The following is a 20,467-nucleotide window of genomic DNA, read 5'->3' as shown; positions in this document are numbered from 1 at the left end:
TGGGGAGGATTCAGTCTGAAGTAAGCCTCAGCAACTTAGCAAGACCCTGTCTCAAACAAACAAAAAGCTGGGCATATAGTTCAGTGATACAGCACCCTGGGTTCAATCACCAATACCAAAAAAACAAAAAACAAAAAAAAGCTTTGGGTTCTCTAAGAATGGATGAAAACTTGTTATTTGTTTACATGGCAGTACAATTTGCATGTCTAAACACATTTTTAGTGATGAGCACAGAAAAGAGCATAGAAGTATGTTATATAACCAGGATCAACTTAAAATTTGCCCTGGATTATACTCAAAAGTCATCTATCTGGGATTCACTAGACACTACTATTTAAGTTGAGCTCATGCAGGCTGGTTCATTTGTATTTTGTTTTCTTGGCTGATACCTGATTATTTTGTGAACAGTTCCTGCTGTGGATTAAAAGTTCATAAAAGATTCCCTATTAACTTCTGAGTAGATTGATAATGTAACAATAACTGTTTAGGATACATTATCATTTCAGATATATAAACTAAGGTTCTGTAGTGACAGTAGCATTCAAACCTTAAGAAAATATTCAATTATTAACTACTAGAAAATATTCTTCCTTCATTTTGCTAATGAATAAAGTATCACGTTAAGTACAATTTAGCAACATCTGTACATATACCAGAAGCAAAGTAAAAGTAGCACTTAGCAGTTGTGAATAAAATGATTTACACTTAGGCTACAAATGATGTCGACTTTTCCTTTTAGGGAATATTAACAGAGAGGTAACTCTGGGTGGTGGGGAGTGTTCTTTACCTTTTTATACTCAAAAAAACATCATTTGTCTATGGAAATATGTACAATTACTTACACTTCAATATTGTTGCACATGTACACTTGTTTCAAAAGGAGGTTTTACAAACTGATTTGTGCAACTTCCCGAGTTTCTTTTCATTAAAAGCTGTTGCCTTTTCCACATAAACTCTTCTAGGTAACAGCAACCTTATCTGTCACTCTCCAAAATTATCTAATACTATGGACAAAAAGCACTGTTAAGTTTGCATTCAAACAGACATGTCATATTAAGTCTTTGTACAAACTCAAAACATTTACACAAAATGGAAGAGACCAAATAATCTAAGTATAAAATTTACCAAAATGTACGTGCACCTTTGAAATAGAGGGTACAGGACAGAATGAGAGGCTGGTTCTCAATGTATACAGATAAATTCATTTTGGAACCGTGTCAATATATTACCAATTCAAAAAGAAATCAGCAGTTTGCATAACATCTATTATTACATTACTAGTAGACATTTGCCCGTTATAATTACTTGCTTCACTTAGTGCAGACATTTGCAAAGAAAACCTTACTGAAAATGATTCAAATCACCTGAAACAGTTTTACAGATCTTAACCTTTTCACCATGTAACTTGATGTGACCAACCTCATTAAATTTTCAAATATTCTTCTCTCCAAGCTCTAGAGATCATTACTTATACATTATACTGGGACAACAGCCCATACTACATACTAGGCAATTTTTAAGTCCTCTTCACACTCCTAAAGCAAGTAGTTACAATCATTTAACCAATGAAGCAGCCAAATCAAACAATTTTACCCTGATGATATTCTGGTCCCAGGGTCCATAACCATAACCACTATACCCCACTGCCCTATCCTCATCAAATGCAAGGCTTACTGAATGGTTAGATTTACAAAAGGATTATAGCCCAGTCAAACAGCTAATTCATCCTAGCAAAGCTAGAGGTACAAAAATTGTTTACATAGGAAACAAGATAGTGTTGTTTTTAAAAAATCTGTGCACATTGCAAATACTGTCTGAACTGAGGGAAATATTATAGGTCTAAATCCAAGAGTCTTGGCAGAACTGAATCTACAAATCTTCCTTCTCCCTCGTGATGCTCTGAAAAAAATCAATTCCTAAAAAGTGATAATATTCATGACAATCTCTTGCTACTACTTTCACAAACTGATATAATTTGAAGACCTATTATCTCCCCATCTCCCAAACACTACATTCCGACTTGAAAAAGATTTAAATTATATATTTTTTTGTTGACAATATGTAGGACGGGGTAGAGCCTCATTTTAAAATTGAAAAACTTTCTTTTCTAAATACCATAATTTCCAATTCTACTGTGATTCAAGTCTTCATATTGAGGGAGGTACTACCTTCAAATCAACACATGGACTTCTACATACACCTTTCTTCCACTTAAAGCAGAAGTAGCAGCACACTAGGAACTGACAAGATTGAAGGGTTAGTATTTCCATGTCTAACTGAAATGGTTTTGCTCTTGGTTTCTGTTGTCCCAGGGAGCAAAATTACATGTAACCATTGTTTGTCCTTCTGTATTACCTGCAAAGACAAAGTTCATGGTCATCTTCTCCACTGCTTCTGTGAACAAAAAATTATGCCTTAAGTCACTGATTCAAGTACAACATGGATAACAAAAATAGGTCGTAATTGAATTTCATTCCTTTCCAAGTTTTCAGATTGTTTTCGATCCTGAAGATTCAGATCTTCAGTAACAAATTGTCCATCATGTGCCATACTTGAAAATTTTTCAAATAACTCAGGATTCTCACTTGATAATCGAGTTCAAGAATGGCAACAGAATATAAATTTATAATACAGCCATGCGAAGTCTGTATATACAACTATAAAGTTGAATATGAAACATTTTCTATTTTCCCCTTTAGGATTCTAACTAAAGCTTAAAAACCCAATGAACAAGTGGAAGTTTCCCTCTGTACATGGCTTTTATTATTTACATAATACAATATAGCATCAATGCTGAAGAGCATGATTATGTGCAATACATAAATATGAACTATCTGTACACATCTGCAGATCTAACTCAGAACTAAGGTACATAAAATTAAAAGCAAAATTGAATGCTTTAAGAATAAAAGTAAAAACTAGGACTGAACACTGCAATAAATCAGAAGTAGTGCCTCGTGTACATACTTAACTATTTACAGATGGAAACAGGCATTACCACAACACTAATCTAACTATGCTCATTTATATATAAAAACACAAGTTTCATACATCACAAAAAAACCTTCCATTATAACACAGAAGTGATATTACCAGACAAGCATCAGTGAAGTATACTGCCTTTTCTAGTTGTTATTGTACAATGCTGTAGATAATGCAGCCCATGCAATACACCCAAGAACACTAGAGTCCTACACCCAAGTACAATTAATATGATAAAGCAGCCCTCTGCAAGTGGTGCTGGATACCACTAAGAAGTCTACTGCAGCCATGTTGGTTATGATTTTCCATGCAGAAGGATACAGTTACATTAAGAACTGAAGTCTTTAAAAAGCTTTAAACATTCTTTCTTGAACCAAAACATTCAACAAAAGATGCACATGAAAAATTAACTGTTCGGATACCTTTGCAACTTAAAATTCAGATGCATGTTATTCAATAGAGCTGCTGTATATGAAAACCAAACAGTTTTAACTTCTTCTTGTAAACAAATTAATCCTAACGCAGTTCTGTGCTACATATTTTTAGTAATGAGAATAATGCAGGTATCTTCTGGTGCAGGCCAGCACAGTAAGCTTCAAAGGTCACCTCAAGACCCAGTTGTTGGCTTGATGGTTTTACTTTTAACCAGCTGTGATGTTTACCTTTCACAGAATGTCTTTTTTGACAGCTTTTATAAGACCAATTGAACCAGGTTTACATATGGCACCAAATACTGATTTCATGGGAAGATCTGATCCTCCTTACAGCATTCTTCCTGCTTCCAAAGAACATGTGAAAATTAAGAAGGTGAAGTTAAAACTATGACAGAAGTAGACTGCCAGTCCTTTTCTGGTGTACCATTTTTAAAAATATACAGGCACATAACACTAGCCAAAGATTATACCTTGATTACATTCCCAAAAGGCAGATAATGCTGCAAACATGCAGAGATTTCATTTATTTTGTTTGGCACATGGGAACTAAATTTTGTCCCTATTATTTGTGTATTTCAATTTGCTGTGCAGATTTTTATCCAATTTTATTCAGGGGAGGGCATATACATTTTGTAGGGCTGTATCTATCCAATTCTGCCTGTAACAAACACCCAAACATTCTAAAATATCAATTATAAGACAGACAAGTGTAAAGTAAAACTCTGGAGAACATCAAAGGAAAATGGCCATGCATCTGCTCTTTAATGTTTTCCTACGATATATTAAAATAAAAACAAAGTTTCAGTCTCTTCACAAGTAGTAATTTATATTCTCTGGATTTTTTCAGCCACAACAACTGGATTCTCTTTTCTGATTTTTGCTGCAGCTTCTGCTTTGTAATCATATGGACAGTTGTGCTTGTCAGAGTAACGGTGAAGTCCACAAAACAAATTTCCACATCGGCAGTCAAATCCTGTACAGATGAGAGGAAGCAGGGTAACTTGGGAACTTGTAGCAATTAAAAGAATTTAAAAAAAGGAGCCTTACTATAAAAAAGAAATCATATTTTCATTGCTTTACAACATGGAAATCTGTCAAATCTTGATGCAGTCTATCAAATTTAAATTGTCAAAGAGCTTTAGCCTATTTTGATATGATGAGAAATTCAAACAACTACAATTATGTCTTACCCTCAAAGGGCAACAGACTGTTAAAGAAATGTGCTTAAGCCAAATCCTATGAAGAAAATAAAATGGGTTATCCGTCAGTTAATTCTACAAAGTTCCTTCCATCAACTCCTATAGATATTACAGTGTAGAATTTATACAGGTTGACCTGAATTCAAAATATAGCCCTAGGTGTGCATGGCACACACTTCTAATCCCAGGGAAGATGATCAAAAGTTCAAGACCAGCCTCAGCAATTGAGCAATTCTGTCTCAAAAAGGGACGGGACGGGGATAAGGCTTAGTGATAAAGTGCTCCTAGGTTCAATCCTCAGTACCCTCCCTCCCAATCCCAAGCATATCTATATCTACTTCTACTATATCATGTGGTAAATGGTAGTATTTCAAATGAAAACTAGATAAAGTCAACCATAACATTCTGAGGTTTCAAGGAGACAAGAAAAAAAGCATTTCATCCCTAGTTCAAAGTAGGCAGATATGTTAGTTCAGTTACCTTTTCCCTAGGAGTTACAAAGGAAAGTATCAAAAGTGATAAGTCTTTGTCAATCCAAAAGAGAAAAATAATTCAGAAGCCTGAAGATAAGGATAACAATAATCATAACATTAGGAAGACAGATGGAAATTAAACCCAATTTCTTAACTAATTAAAATCTAACACTGCTGCGTCCTTCCTAGCCCACTATGGAAAACTTTCTCTCCCTGAAAGTCTTCACAGTGACCAAGAGCTCTTTAATTGCAGTCAGTAAAATATACATTCTTAAGCGTTTGTAATACCTGTAAGGCCAACTTTCTTTCTACACATGAAACATCTGTTCTTCTTTGGTTTGGGTAACTCAGGAGCTTTTTCTTCACTTTGAGAAGTACTGGGCTGAGAAACTGATGGACTGGGCTGAGTGACAACTGAAAAATAAGCATAAAAATTAAGAGATCTCTCCAGAGACCACTGGCTGATAATGATCTAAGCCAAAAAGAAAAATATTTAAAAGAAGGAATAAGATTCATAGAATGTTTAAGAATCCTTTCTTAAAATCTTCCGCTTGAATGACAAAACTTCTTAAAGTTAAGAATTTCCTGGCAATTCCTAGACAACTACTTGGCTCCTCTAAAATTTTATAAAATCACCAGTTAGTATATTCCTTTATCTCAGTCTTAACAAGTCAATACTAGAAAACAAAATACTAATTCTATTTTTTTAAAGACCTGGGGAGATTCTGCTTATATGCTTAGTTTTTCTGTATTGCAATTTCCTAAACATGAACTTCTGAATTAGGGCAGCTGGAATTCATTACTTAGATAGAACTGCCAAGTTCTAAGGTACCTGGCTATAAAACCATGTTGGTTTTTATGCTGACTACTTCAACAAATTTTGACAAAGCCCAAACCATTTATAAATTTTAATGAAATCACTTTGTCATCTTCACAAGTCACATTGTTAGATCTGCAAACAATCTAGAAGTGCTTGCAAGGTTTTGATTTTAGAAAATTAAGGATTCTACTGGCAGAACAGGATTTTTTTAGTGTTACTTTGAGTAGTGAGATATTATCTACAAAAAGCCCCACCTTTTCTCCACCTCTAAGCTTTAGATCACATTTATTGATAGAATTTATCACATTAAAAAAATGCAGACTGCATTAAAGCACATAACCCCACTGGTTCTTTAAGACAAAAGACCAAAACGTACTTCTTATATAAATCCAACTATACCTTAAACATTATAAATTTTTAAAGTTTTAATGTTGATGTAAGGTTTAAGAATAGAAAAATCAATGTATATATGTAATGTTAAAATTACTGCCTATTCATTATTCTAGCATTACTGCTATTTGTCTATCCAAGCTTTTATAGCAGACAGATTGGGTTAATGTGAACTTAAAACTGCCCCAACTTTTCATTTGCATTAGCACTATATCCTCACTGGAATTTATACCTAATACCTGACTTAGAAAATATTCTATCTACTACTATTTCTTAGTAAGCTACTATTACAACCTTAATATAATTCTGATGGTATGAGAGTAAACAGGAGTATGAGAATGGTGTCAGCCATTTCTCTGCCCCCACCTGAAAAAAGGAATAGTAAGTTCCTGAAACATATAAAGAAGAGGATAGAGGAAGAAAAGTGATACAGAAAGAACAAATAGAATAAATAGTGAACCACAATATGTCTCTCAAGTAATAATAAAAGTATGTATTAGCTACAGATCTAACCCCAAAATATGCTTCCAATGTCAGCAATTAAAAAAAAAAAAATAAAATAAAGGTTTTTTTTTTTTTCCCCAAAAGATGAAACTCCTTTCAAAACATCAAATATATAGATTCACCTGCCATTTGATGGCCAAAATATTTGACTCTCACTTAAAGAGACTGACAACAGTACAGATAAAACTGACTCCAATGTTAGCAAAAGCAAGCCTCCAAAGAAAATTACACAACCACTGACACTATTTTTTCCACACTTTACTTTTATATTGTATTCCGTCACCATTTTACCGAGAAAGGATGAATTGATTTGAATGAACTATGTGCACATAGCTAATTCTAACAAGTCAGTCTTGTAACATTAGGACACTTTTGGCTATGCTATAAACACAGCCTCAAAGTCATGACCTGTTGAAACCCAAAATGCCCTTCCATACTGAGCTTTAAATTCCTACAAATGAGACAGGGATCCTGTTCTTTTTACGTTTAGTATTCCATAGGTTCTCTGCTTGAATGTTTTCTACAACATTGACGATATCAAGACTGAACAGTTATTGCTCTTGACCATAAATTTTTTCTTTATGGTCTTGAAAAGTTTATTAAGTTCTCAACACATCCAGTCTCCAGATTATAATCTTGGTAATTTGTAGGCCTGGGGGCACTTAATGGAGAAGAGAGCAAAAAGTATAGCTGTTTTATACTTCAAGATACTTTAAAAGATAGCAGTTCTTTATTTGGTCTCTACTTCATGGCTCTCCCTCCTCTTTGGTCCTTCAATGGGAAGGAGAATCCCGCCACCAACTTTCTCTTGTACTACCAAATCCAGAACTGAACTCATAAAACAAAAAGCATACCTGGCTCTGACACCTCTGTTTTCGGGGTAGTTATTTTGTCCTCTCTTGAAATGCTCATTTCTGTCATTTGCTGAGTTACAGGCAAGGCAGCCACAGGCACATTTCTATTTGAGTTCAAGCAAACAATTATTTTTAAAGATGTTAAGGGTACTTCTTTTTGAGATAATAAGTTGTCATTTCAACTTTAAATTATATATTATTTCCAACATGATCAAGTGGAGCTAGATAACCTGCAAAATTTTAAAAGATTTTGGATGCCCAGCATAAATGGTTGAGAAGAAAGCAATCAATTTGATAAATGGCTCATTAACTTAAGGCTGCTTATTTGTATAAGGTCACCATACGCTATTATAATCAACTAGGAATTTTTAGCTATGCCTATAATTCAAGGACAAAAGGAGCAGCTGTGCCAAAATACCTGTGTGGCACTATAACACTCTCTATAATCCCTAAACTTCAGTTAGAAGGAAATTAAAATACAGCTTTCAAAACGTAAGTGTCTTTGAAGGGTTTCTGGAGTACATTGTGATATACATCTTTACTCAACCACCTAAAGAGTCAGATTTAAGGGCACTGGAATTTTTGTCCAATACATGCAAAGCCAAGGGCATCTGGATACATTAATATATTTGTTAGTACACGGATACAAACATCTTGATTTCTTCCATGTCTTAAACTCTTAAAAAAAAATGTTCAACCTTACCTTGATTTTTCAGATGTGCTGCCAGCAGCACCTTCACAGTTGTTTAAGCTAGCCTCTGCTCTCTGTATAGATGCAGAATCTGAGGTAGGACTGTTGGAACCACTGGCTGTTCCTATTTAAAAAAAGGAATTTGTAAGAAATAAATCAACATTACAAAAACTCACTTAGTGTCAACTTAATAAGTAGTAATACTTGCATTTAATTAGGTTAGTGATTTAAGCACTTTCACTTTGCTGCAATCCTACACTTGAGTATCCAAACTAAAAAAAAAAATTTAAAGACATATCCATTGAACACAATTATGAAACAAAACCTCAAAAATGAAAACCAAAAAAGCTAAGAGATGCTTGTAGGTAGTCATTCATTCCTGATGGATGCAGTCATGTCAAGTACTTGGGCTGTTGCTTTAATTTTAAGCTCGTCAGGTCTTCTCTCCTTGTGCTTTCAGCATTCTCAGTCTTGGGCCCCAATTTCTGGTTCTATATTTTCTGTCCACCAGTTCTTCAAGTGTTTTCCTTGGAAATAACTTACCCATTGGGCTCATTCTGCCACTATTCTGTTGCCTCTGAAGATGTTCTTTGTAGCAAACAGAACACATTCCATTTGTCCTAGGATTTCCATAAAAGCCACATCCTGTACTACACAGCATGGGCCCTGGGGTCTGGTTAGTCTCCTGAGCCATATTTTTCTGCTATAAACAAAACAAAATAACAAAATTTTAGTAAGTAGCATGTCACCAAAATAAATTAGCAGAATACAATAACTAGCATACCTGTTATTTCTAAAATACCAATCTATTACTAACAAAACCCCAAATTGTGTTCCAGACTGAGCAGACAATTAGGAATATTTTGTTGCCTTTATAAAACAAAGAGCATTAAAGGAACTGTTTTAGAACCAAAAGGAAATTCTACCATTAAGTACCAAAATTTATTATTTTACCTGTTAACTATTCTTTGCTTCAATTTAGTCTGACTGCCTGCTGGATACCAGAGTTGTTTTAATCAACAGTAGAAATTGGTATTTGGACTTTCTGCTCCCCAGCACTACAAGTGAACCATCCCAAATGATGTCTTTTAACTTTGTTAGCTAAAAATATTAGAGGGAACTTCCAAATATGGTAGGGGAACACCTCAATCATAACGAATCACTATTTCTGTATTTATTAGTGGTTCTTTAAACTAGCTGAATATTGATTTCACCTTAAAATTACATCTGGACATATTCTGGTGCCATCAGTAATCTGACAATTCTGTGAGACAGGAATATGATTTGTTTAAAGCACCTTTTAGCACCATTTATTAACCATAAATTTCTGAACCAAAGGCTTTTCTAATAACATTTGTCATCCTTACACACAAAAAACCTTTCCATGCTCAAATTTAATATATAAAGCAATATAAATGCATAATATTTTTCTTAGTTGATGGTTAGTATTTAATGCTCATTTACCACAGTGAACTTTAAACAGCAAGCATACCCTTCGCTTTTCCAGAAGTCTTGTTAGAATCAACATAAACATAGTAATGTGTTAAATTTAATAAGTTTTCCTCTGGTAAGAGAAAATACTGTTTAATTTTTTTTTTGAAAATTGTGTAAAAAGCATTATTTGAGAGCATCTGATTAAGGGAAATATGCTCTAGCTTGTGGTGATCACTCATTTTTCCAACTAAAACAAAATACATTCTAGTGAGTTAAAATATGTTTTTAAGAAGTACTTTTTGTCAAAATTACAAAAATAAAGGGAATAATTTTTGTTTAAATATTCTTTTTGCCCTATTGCGTTTAGTGCATTATAATAATACATAATAGTGGAATTCTTTGTTACATATTTATACATGGACATGACACAACAATATAATTTAGTCAATATCATTCCCCACATTTTCCCTTTCCCTGGTCCCTTTCCTCAACTTAGTTACTGGCCTCCCTTTGATTTTTATGAGACACCCTCCCCACCATTTCCTTTTCCCTCTCTAGTGAAAAACAATTTTGACCTGGCCAGAATCCTTACAATTATTCCCCAAACATTTAAATGATAGCAACCTTTCCTTATTAGCAAAAGGACTCCATATTTCAAGCAAATCAAGCTTATATGGAGAATGGCCAAGATCCACAACTTGCTTAAAACAATGATTAATTTAGTTGACAGTGTCTCTTTAAATAGTAAGTAGAATTTAGCTGACTCATTTTAGAGCAGGGTAAACATTTCAACATCACTTATGAAGTTTAATAAACATTTTTATTTGACTTTTTCAATGTTAAAAATATCAAGAGCAAAAAAAATTATTCATATAATGAATTGTGTATTTTCATTCCCATCATGCACAAGTAAACTGCCATTTGAAAAAAGTTGGGTCATTCCCTGAAGCTGGGTTTAGAACTATGCTAATTCACTTTCTGTCCTAGCTTCCAGTGTCATTTGGCATAGGCTTTAAAAGCACTGTCCTCAATTTAAGCCCAACCAATTAAACCACATGAAATGATTTTAATATGAATAAAATATTTGTTTATATGGGATTTCCCACCTAATAACAATCCATTTTGACAAAGTATTTCACCTTTCCTTTTCCTCAAAATCATCTACCTTTAATTCACTGAAAATAAATTTTGAATTCAGTCACAGAAACAATAGGATGTTTATTATTTCCAGGGCTTCCCATCTTTAGGTTTTTCCCCCTAGAAAGCCAGCTTTTAAATGCCATCACATGTGCACAGCTTGCCTTAGTATTTCTCAGCAGCTTAGATCACATGGGAGGGCGCTTCAGCCTGTCACAAGGCTGCAATGTGACAGGCTGAGCTGGATGGAGGCTCTCACATAAAGCCTAGTCAACAGGGGCCTCTGAAATCAGCTTCTATTTATATCTCAGAGCCTGACAACTCCTACACAACCTCAAGAACTAAAAGATGCAACGTTCATATATGGAAAATAAGAAAAACAAAACAAAATGTGATTAAGGCTGCCAGTTTTTTCTAATAGGGAGGATTAGAGAACAATCTCAAATCCAATCTAGATGACCCAAGCATCATTAATCACTCACAAAGCCCCAAATGGTCAGGACTGCTTACAAAAAAACAAGCAGTGAAGAAGGAACAGAGGCATAAAGAATTCTTATGTTTAGAGGAAACCATTTGAGTTGGGGGTGAGTATTCACTATTAGCATTTCCTTTCTGTCTTTAAAAAATATATACCATTACTATTTACCACCTTTAAAGTTGTTAGAAACTTCTGTATTCATGGGTCATTCCTATCAGACATAGAGGAAATGCATATTTTCTGTAAAGTTTGTAGCTTTTCCAATTCATAGTCTAAAAAACCTGCTGTGTAACTAAAATATTCTCCAATCCAAAATCCGAATAAAGGGCATTTACACCTCTGAGATATAGGTGTTTCAGATACATATGGTGTTTTAAGACGTCAAAACCCCCCACTCACCTTGAGTTGAGATCTGAGTTCTAGTACCTAATCTACCAGTAAGCCAGTGACCTTGGACAAGTCCTTACTCTTCAGATCTGAATTACTTCTGCTAAGAGTGGCTTGATTAGACTTAATGTCAGGCCTGAGACAAAAAATAGTGAACTATAACCAATCCTTCATTTTTTGGACATTTTAATAAGAAACTCAAAAAATAAAATTGCAACATTTTCATCAAATGGAGTCCCCAAATCTGACTTAAAAAAAAAAGAAAACCTTAGAAATGAGAAGCAAAATGAAATTTATTTAGATTTTTTTAAGTTTGTAAATGATTTGAAGCCCAAAGGTTTAAACAAAGCTGTGGCCTATATACTACTTTATCTTAAATATCTCCTCGGGCAATAATTCTTGGGGTGGATTCAATCAATAAACGTATCCCGACCCATTCCTCAAATCACAGATACATGAAGTGCATGGAAAGCCAGCCCAAAATTTCGTGTTCACCAGCTTAAATGCATGAAACAAAGAGAAAGGTGCTCCACTTCCTCCATGAAAAGAATCTTGGGGGAGAAAACGCAGCGACGTTGGAAAAACTAAAATATCACGAAGAGCACCCTAGACTCCATGCTCCAGCAGATTTAGAGCAAGTTTGGGTCGCACTGGCCCCCCCATTCCCCTCTAAGGGAAGGCCTCACTCAGGAAAGCCCAACAGGGCCTTCTCCCAAAACCACTGAGTCATGCAGAACGGCAGCTCTGCAGGCCCTGCCGGCCCCTCTCCCCGCCTGGCTCGCGCTGCCGCGACCCCGAACGGCTCATTCGAGAGGAAAAGCCTGGCAGAGCGGGGGGCAGGGGGCCGGGGCGCGGCTGCTGCCTGTCTTTGTTTTCGCGGTCCGGCTGCCCACACCGGGCGCCGCCGCTGCGGGGGGCCGGGAGAGACACGCGAGTCCGGGGCCCGGCCCAGCCGAGGCCGCACGCCGGGCATTGTTCCCGACCGTGCGACTGCGAGCACGCCAGGGGCTCAGGCAGCCGGGCCCCGGGCCACGACTGCAACTGACGCCTCCGTCTTTGTGCTTCCTGAGCTGGCGGGGGAGCTTCCTTCCCCGGACACCGCCATCCGCGGCCCACTCGGGCTTCGCCGCAGGCCCGGGCCGCCCCGACCCTCCACTCTGACCCCCGGCCCAGAGCCCGCCCCCAGCGCCGCACCACTCACCCTGCGGGGGCCGGAATGCAGAAGTCGAGGTCGCGCGCGCGACGCCGGCGCGATAGAGCCGGGCTGAGGCCTCCGGGAAGGACGAGCCGGGCGCCTGGAGCCGCCGCCACGGGCCAGGAACGGGTCGGGGCCACAGGCGGAGGTGGCGCCGCCGCCGCGGGGTCCTTCTTTGTTCCTGCAGCAGCGCCGAGCGTGGCCGGGACACGCCGGAGCTCGGGAAGTGGGAGGAGGGAAGCGGGAGGGGGGTGCAGAGGAGGAAGCGGAGGGAGGACCGGAGGCCGCGGCTGCTAACGCTGTTCTAGGAGCTCGCCCGTCGTCGTCTCACGCCTCCACGCGCGACCGGGTGGACCGAGAAAGGGTTGAGTGGAGCGCACGTAGCGAGGTCGGGGCGTTGTGAGTGTCCGCCGAAGGCGCTCTCCGTCGTTTCCGCCACCGCCGGGGAAGCTGCGCGGCTCCCGGCAGGGAGAGAGCGCGAAGTCCAGATGCAGACAGCTTCGCGATCTGGCCGACTGACGCTCGCTCTTCGCCCGGCGCTCGGGCAGTGAGGGAAAGGGGGGAGGGGGGCGGACCTGTGCGTCAGCGAAAACCCCGTCGGCAGCGACGGGCAGCGCGATTACGTCACGGGCCCGAGGCCCCGCCCCCGGCCTTTGGTCACGGGCTCCGGGGGCGGAACGGAGTCTGACTGCGCGTCTTCCTCGCCTAGCCGAGTCACTAGCCAGGCGGCCGACCTCTGGGTGGAGCTGGAAAGAGCGAGCGCAGTGGAGGATGTGTTTCTATTTTTAACTTGATTGTCCGCCTTCAGCCTCCCTCCTTCCGATTTTCTCACTCGAGCCTGCTTTTCAACGAGTTCTCATTGTTTCAAGCCCTGGGCAGACGTCCTCCCCACCCCCGCTCTCTACCCAAATATTAGATTTCGCCTCCAGGAAAGGACCCTTGGCTTTTGGGTCTTCTGTTTACGAAACCTCCCACTCCATTCCCCGCCCCCGCGTCTTTTCAGTTCCAAGGTCCAACCTGAGCCTTGCCCTGACGCCTCCCGGAAGGCGCGGGCTAGGCGGTGCTCGCTGGCTTGCTAGCTCGCCCAAGGTCACGGGTGGTTGTGCAGAGTCAGGAAACGCTGGGCGGACTGGCTGCCAGTCTTCGGCCTGGCGTCGCTGTTCTGAACAAACTGTTTTGGCCAGCCTGTAAAATCCCTGGAAATGGACTACTCCAGCAAAGGGTTATGAACTGGGAAAGCACCAAATGTTCTGCTGAAGAAATGTGGTGAAGGGACAAACAAACTAGACCTGAGACCGAGATTTGCAAGAGGTGGAGCAGAGCTTTCGTGCAGGAGCAAGTTCAAGAGGGGAGGGATTAGGCAGGCGATTAGAAAAGAGGCAAGGGGCCGACTTCTGTGAAAGAGCTCCAAACACTGAACCTTTTCAAAGCACTAACAAAAACACATTCAACTGATCTATCCAGTTGTTCGAGTTGACTTGGTTCAACTCGAGCGCTACCAAGACAGAAAGGACTGCTGAAATTTTCTGGTGAACAATCATCTAACAAACACGTAGAAATAACGTTTAGGACTGTTAAGGGTCAGCATTAGAGTGGAGGGACAGACCCTTTCTGTGTTTCCCATTGGCTGATCAGGAAAAAAAAAATCACTTGAGGATTGTTTAAAGATTCTTAGGTTTCTCCCCCTTGTATGGTTTTGGTTGTTCTGGGGTAAAACTCAGAAACCTGTATGTTTAAGTTGCGCTTCGGGTGATGCTCACTTGCAATACTGTACGTTTGGGGACAGCTGCCTTGCTACCCTGTGCCCACATTGCCAAATCAAACTGCGCTCAGCCACAGTAACCAGAATACCAGATCCATTGCCATACTTTTTTCTAAAAAAAAAAAAAAAAAAAATCTCAGTTTTGTTCCTAGGATCAATTAATATATTAAGAGATTTAAGTGGTTTGGGTCACTTGGTCCCAGGACCATTGTGATTTATTACTTTAATTAATAAATTAATAAAAACCGTAACTACCATTTACAGGCCATTTTCAGTGCCAAATATTTTCCATTTGGGGTTTCATTAATTCATCACAGTAATTTTCTCTATGAGCTCTATGAGACTGTTTCAGCCAAACCTGTTGCTAGTATTAAACATGGTAAGATTCCTTCTAGCAGCTCTTTTCTAGTGGTTCTCAAAAATGTGGTCTCAAGACCAGCACCATCATTATTACCTGGAAACTTGTTAGAAATACAAATTTGGGGGCTGGAGTTGTAGCCCAGTGTTAGATTGCTAGCATGAGGCCTTGGGTTCAATCTTCAGTGTGCACCCTCTCCTTTAAAAGAAAAACAAAAACAAAAAAAAACCCCACTAATTGTCAGCCCACCACATCAAATCAACAGGATCAACAAACTCTGGGTATAGTGCAACCATGTGCCTTTTATTTATCAAGTCTTCCAGGTGATTCTGGTACATGCTCAAATTTGAAAACTTGATTTACTCCTACCATGTCCTCAGGTGACCCCACTTTCTTTCAGATGGCTCACACCATGTGAAGGAGAAAATTAAGAAAATTTATTTATGTATTACTGATGTAACAGATGAAGGGATGGGCTTCCAAGAAAGTTTCTGTTTTGCTTTGTTTTTGTTTTTTGATGTTTTAAATTTTCACCTGGACTCTAATAACTAACTGAATTATACAACAAAATATATAATAGAATGTTTCTAATAAAACACGCAAAAAGGACTTTATCCTATAGACATTAGAGAAGGTCAACTTTGACTTGAAATCCACCTCTGTAAAAAAGATAATAGGGAAAGCTGAGTGTGTTTGAAATGTGATATTACCGATTAATTCTTCAAAAATAGCTTTTATAGAATTTCATAACATTAGAAGCCGGGTGTGGTGCACATGCCTGTAATACCAGCAGAAGCAGGAGGATTGCAAATTTGAGGCAAGATCCTGTGACAAAATAAAAAAATAATTTAAAAAAATGGACTGGGGTTGTAGATCAGTGGTAAAGCACCCATGGATTTAATTCCTCAGTACCCCCCACCCCCCAAAAAAAAGTTTCATTACATTTGTCATATCAAATGACTGGCACTGATCCATTTCCTAAGTGTTTCTTGAGAACAATGCTAACTCCTAATAATTATTTTTAATTTTTTTACATAAGATGTTTTGCACATTCACTGTAGTTCATTGGTTCAGGAACCCACTGAACCAATGAATACATTGGTAGATAAAAGTAATTATTACCCTGTTTTCATGGATCTTAGTATGTGAGGGGAGAAAGTTAATATCATACAAATATATAACTGTGAACTGGTAAATATTTTGAAAGAAAAGTACTGAATTCTATGGGAGCATTTAACCAATCATAATGGATCCTAAAATCTCACTCAAATCTAAGTCGGAACCATTCCCATCCCCAATAGAACCTGGCTTATTTCCTTAAAGTAACCTACCTGTTGTAAAATAGTATCTTATGAGAAAAGTGCTACTGTTTGTATTCTGCTTAACTCAGGTAAAGTCACTGTAGTTTCAGTTACATTTTTCTTTGTAAAATAGGGATGGTCAGAGAGGAGATTGGTTGGAGATTAATATATGTAATTAAAATTTCTTAATAGAAACTGACATGTGTATAATAATAATCTATACAGCATTAAACTGACATCATAACGCATATAGCATTATACATTATTTGTCTACTGTAAGTATAACAGACCTGGATTTCTCTTATTCTGACATATAGCTTCCCATCATGGAGACAAGAATTGCTTCTATGGCATTATTATAATACCCTGTCATGAATTCATTCTCTCTGCTTAAGTAGAATTTTGTGGAAAACAGCCTTTTCTGGGTTTTAAAAACTTTTGATATTTTTATAATGCCCTTCTTCCCTTTCCTTTCCAATACTTTCACAGATTTCCAAGATCAAGGTAATCAGACTCAATTTTTACAAATTGTTTTCAAAAGGCTTAGCCAGGGGCCAGGGATATAGCTCAGTTGGTAGAGTGCTTGCCTTGCATGTACAAGGCCCTGGGTTCAATCCTCAGCACCACAAAAAAAAAAAAAAAAGTTAGCTAGAAGGATTATGGTACTACTTTTAGAGCAAACCAAATTAAAATTATAACAGATTTAATTATAATGTTTTCCTTTTTAACAACAAATGATGAAATAATAGTTAAAATATCAGTATATGCAATAATGAATTGTATTTGGACCTAGCTTGACAAGTACAACTACTTGTCCCAACCACCCTGGGAAATTAATAAAAGAAGTAACAGTTATTATATAGAACTTTTAATAATTTACACACCACACTTATTTCAACAGAAAATAACTTGATGAAAGAGTCTTCAAATAAGTAGCAGGAAGATCTTAATGAGATTAGAAAAGACTTTCTGACACAATTCAGATAAATTTTCAGTTGGACGCTTATAATAAACTCAATTATAAAATAAAATATATATGAGAATGTTCCTAATAAACATGCAAAAAGGCTTTATCCTGCAGTCATTAGAGAACTCATCTTTGACCTGAAACCAACCTATGCAAAAAAGAAAATAGGGAAAATTAGCCATAAATAATTTTATACCAGATACACATATAATCTAGCTATAAATGAATTTTAAGACTGTTAAAAAGAAGAAAAGTCCCTAATATTTGTGTAAATAAAGAATCTGAAGCAAAGAAAATTGATGATTTGATATGATTATGTATGTATAATTTGCTATAGATATCACTGTTTAAGAAACAAGGTACTTTGGAGCTGGAACTGTGGTACACACCTATAATCCCAGCAACTCAGAAGGCTAAGGCAGGAGGATCACAAGTTTGAGGTCAGTCTCAGTAACCTAAGGAAATCCTATCTCAAAATTAAAAATACAAAGTGCTGGGGAAACAGCTGGGTAAAGCCAGTGGTAAAACACCCTTTGGTTCAATCCTTAGTATGAGAACAAAGAGAAAAAAGAGGAAGAAAGAAAGAAACAAGGTACTTTGGTCTCAAGACCTCTAAGAAATCTTTGTGACTGAACAAACTATATGTGGGATATTCTGCATGTATTTGGAATCTTAGTAGTTAAATCCAGGATTTCCTCAGAAACATCACCTTGAAACAAATAATCTGGAATTGTGGATGATGGGCTAGATCAGGAAGATGGTAAGGAACCAGGTCAGTTATCCAGCTACAGCCCAGCAACTGGGATGATACACAACTTGGGTGGTGAGCCTTTGGTTTCAAAGCCTTAGATATTAGCAACAGAAAAGGATCAAAGAAAATGGACTGATACCATTAGAAAGGACAGGATTCAGGTAGAGGACTGGCAAGAAAGAAGTGAACAGAGTTGGCCCATATGTTGGAGGAATGCAAATTCTAGGCAGAGAGCAAAGACAAGTGCCTTCAGTCTATGTAATGTTTTTCCAATTACAATGGGTTAAGTTGATACATATTCTCAAGAGCCCATTGAGATAAATATTATCATTTTTTCTTTTGCAGAGGAGTTAACTGACTAGAGCTTAGGGTGAACTTGTGTATGTTGTCCATTGTTTTAGAGCTAGTAATACTATGGCTTCTGTCCCTCAGTTTAGTGTTCTGAGTGTCTCCAGGAACATTTAACCCATTTATTTCAAAACTAGATTTCTCATTGTAATGTTAACACCCTTGTCTTATAGATGACCTCTAGTACTACAATTTATCCTTAATAGAAGCTCCATAACAGATAACTCCCTCTAAGTCACTTTTGCTGATTTCCACTTCTCCATTCAATTTCTAAATGCTGCATTCCTTAGGCTACCTCTCAAACACATTCTCTTAAAGCAGTTATACCCATTTCTGTATAGTTAAATGCTGTCTGTACTTTTATTTGGCTTACAAATGCTTGATTTATGGATTTTTTAATTTAAAAAGATCTATCCGTTTATAAGTTTTATTTGTAAACATATTATAACCCAGTGTTATGGTTTGGATGTGAGGTGTCTCGCAAAAGCTCATGTGTGGGACAATGCAAGAAGGTTTAGAGAAGAAATGATTGGGTTGTAAGAGCCTTAACCCAATCAGTGAATTAATCACCTGATGGGGTTAATTGAGTGGTAACTGAAAGCCCGTGGGGTGTGGCTGGTGAAGGCAGGGCATTGGGGCATGGCTTTGGGGTATGTATTTGTTTTTTTTTTTTTTTTTTTTTTTAATTTTTTATTGTGGGTTGTTCAAAACATTACAAATTTCTTGACATATCATATTCCACACTTTGATTCTAGTGGGTTATGAACTCCCACCTTCACCCCATACACAGATTGCAGATTCACATCAGTTACACATCCATTGATTTACAAATTGCCATACTAGTGTCTGTTGTGCTCCGCTGCCTTTCCCATCATCCACCCTCCCCCCTCCCCACCTCTCCCCTCCCCTCCCCTCCTCTCTCTCTACCCCCTCCACTGTATAACCCTGAGGGTCTCCTTCCATTACCGTGCAATTTACCTTCTCTCTCCCTTTCCCTCCCACCTCTCATCCCTGTTAAATGTTAATCTTCTTCTCCTGTTCTTCGTCCCTACTCTGTTCTTAGTTACTTTCCTTATATCAAAGAAGACATTTGGCATTTGTTTTTTAGGGATTGGCTAGCTTCACTTAGCATAATCTGCTCTAATGCCATCCATTTCCCTGTAAATTCTATGATTTTGTCATTTTTTAATGCAGAGTAATACTCCATTGTGTATAAATGCCACATTTTTTTATCCATTCGTCTATTGAAGGGCATCTAGGTTGGTTCCACAGTCTTGCTATTGTGAACTGTGCTGCTATGAACATCGATGTAGCAGTGTCCCTGTAGCATGCTCTTTTTAGGTCTTTAGGGAATAGACCAAGAAGGGGAATAGCTGGGTCAAATGGTGGCTCCATTCCCAGCTTTCCAAGAAATCTCCATACTGCTTTCCAAATTGGCTGCACCAATCTGCAGTCCCACCAGCAATGTACAAGTGTACCCTTTTCCCCACATCCTCGCCAGCACTTGTTGTTGTTTGACTTCCTAATGGCTGCCAATCTTACTGGAGTGAGATGGTATCTTAGGGTGGTTTTGATTTGCATTTCTCTGACAGCTAGAGATGTTGAGCATTTTTTCATGTACTTGTTGATTGACTGTATGTCCTCCTCTGTGAAGTGTCTGTTCAGGTCCTTGGCCCATTTGTTGATTGGGTTGTTTGTTCTCTTATTGTCTAATTTTTTGAGTTCTTTGTATACTCTGGATATTAGGGCTCTATCTGAAGTGTGAGGAGTAAAGATTTGTTCCCAGGATGTAGGCTCCCTATTTACCTCTCTTATTGTTTCTTTTGCTGAGAAAAAACTTCTTAGTTTGAGTAAGTCCCATTTGTTGATTCTAGTTATTAACTTTTGTGCTATGGGTGTCCTATTGAGGAATTTGGAGCCCGACCCCACCGACTGTAGATCGTAGCCAACTTTTTCTTTATCTGGGAAGTGAAGATCTCTCTCTCTCTCTGCTGCCTGATCA

At 38.1% G+C, this 20,467-nt stretch overlaps 1 protein-coding gene across 1 annotated transcript; it reads right to left on the bottom strand.

Annotated features, from left to right (window-relative positions):
- Nucleotides 1-2,740: 2,740 nt before the first annotated feature.
- On the bottom strand, nucleotides 2,741-13,538 carry Zfand5 (zinc finger AN1-type containing 5). The gene is made up of 6 exons (XM_046459401.2): nucleotides 12,985-13,538; nucleotides 8,891-9,050; nucleotides 8,360-8,471; nucleotides 7,657-7,760; nucleotides 5,377-5,502; nucleotides 2,741-4,389 (listed from the first exon to the last, which is right to left on the bottom strand). The coding sequence occupies exons 2-6, from the start codon at nucleotides 9,039-9,041 to the stop codon at nucleotides 4,241-4,243; spliced, it is 642 nt and encodes a 213-aa protein (XP_046315357.1). The 5' UTR covers nucleotides 9,042-9,050; nucleotides 12,985-13,538; the 3' UTR covers nucleotides 2,741-4,240.
- Between the last annotated feature and the right edge of the window lie 6,929 nt (nucleotides 13,539-20,467).

Source organism: Marmota monax, unplaced genomic scaffold (genome assembly GCF_021218885.2).
Source record: "Marmota monax isolate L192 unplaced genomic scaffold, Marmota_monax_Labrador192_F-V1.1 WCK01_AAM20220418_F8-fsc00059, whole genome shotgun sequence".
Taxonomy (NCBI): Eukaryota; Metazoa; Chordata; class Mammalia; order Rodentia; family Sciuridae; genus Marmota; species Marmota monax.
This window is presented reverse-complemented; position numbering and strand designations above follow the sequence as displayed.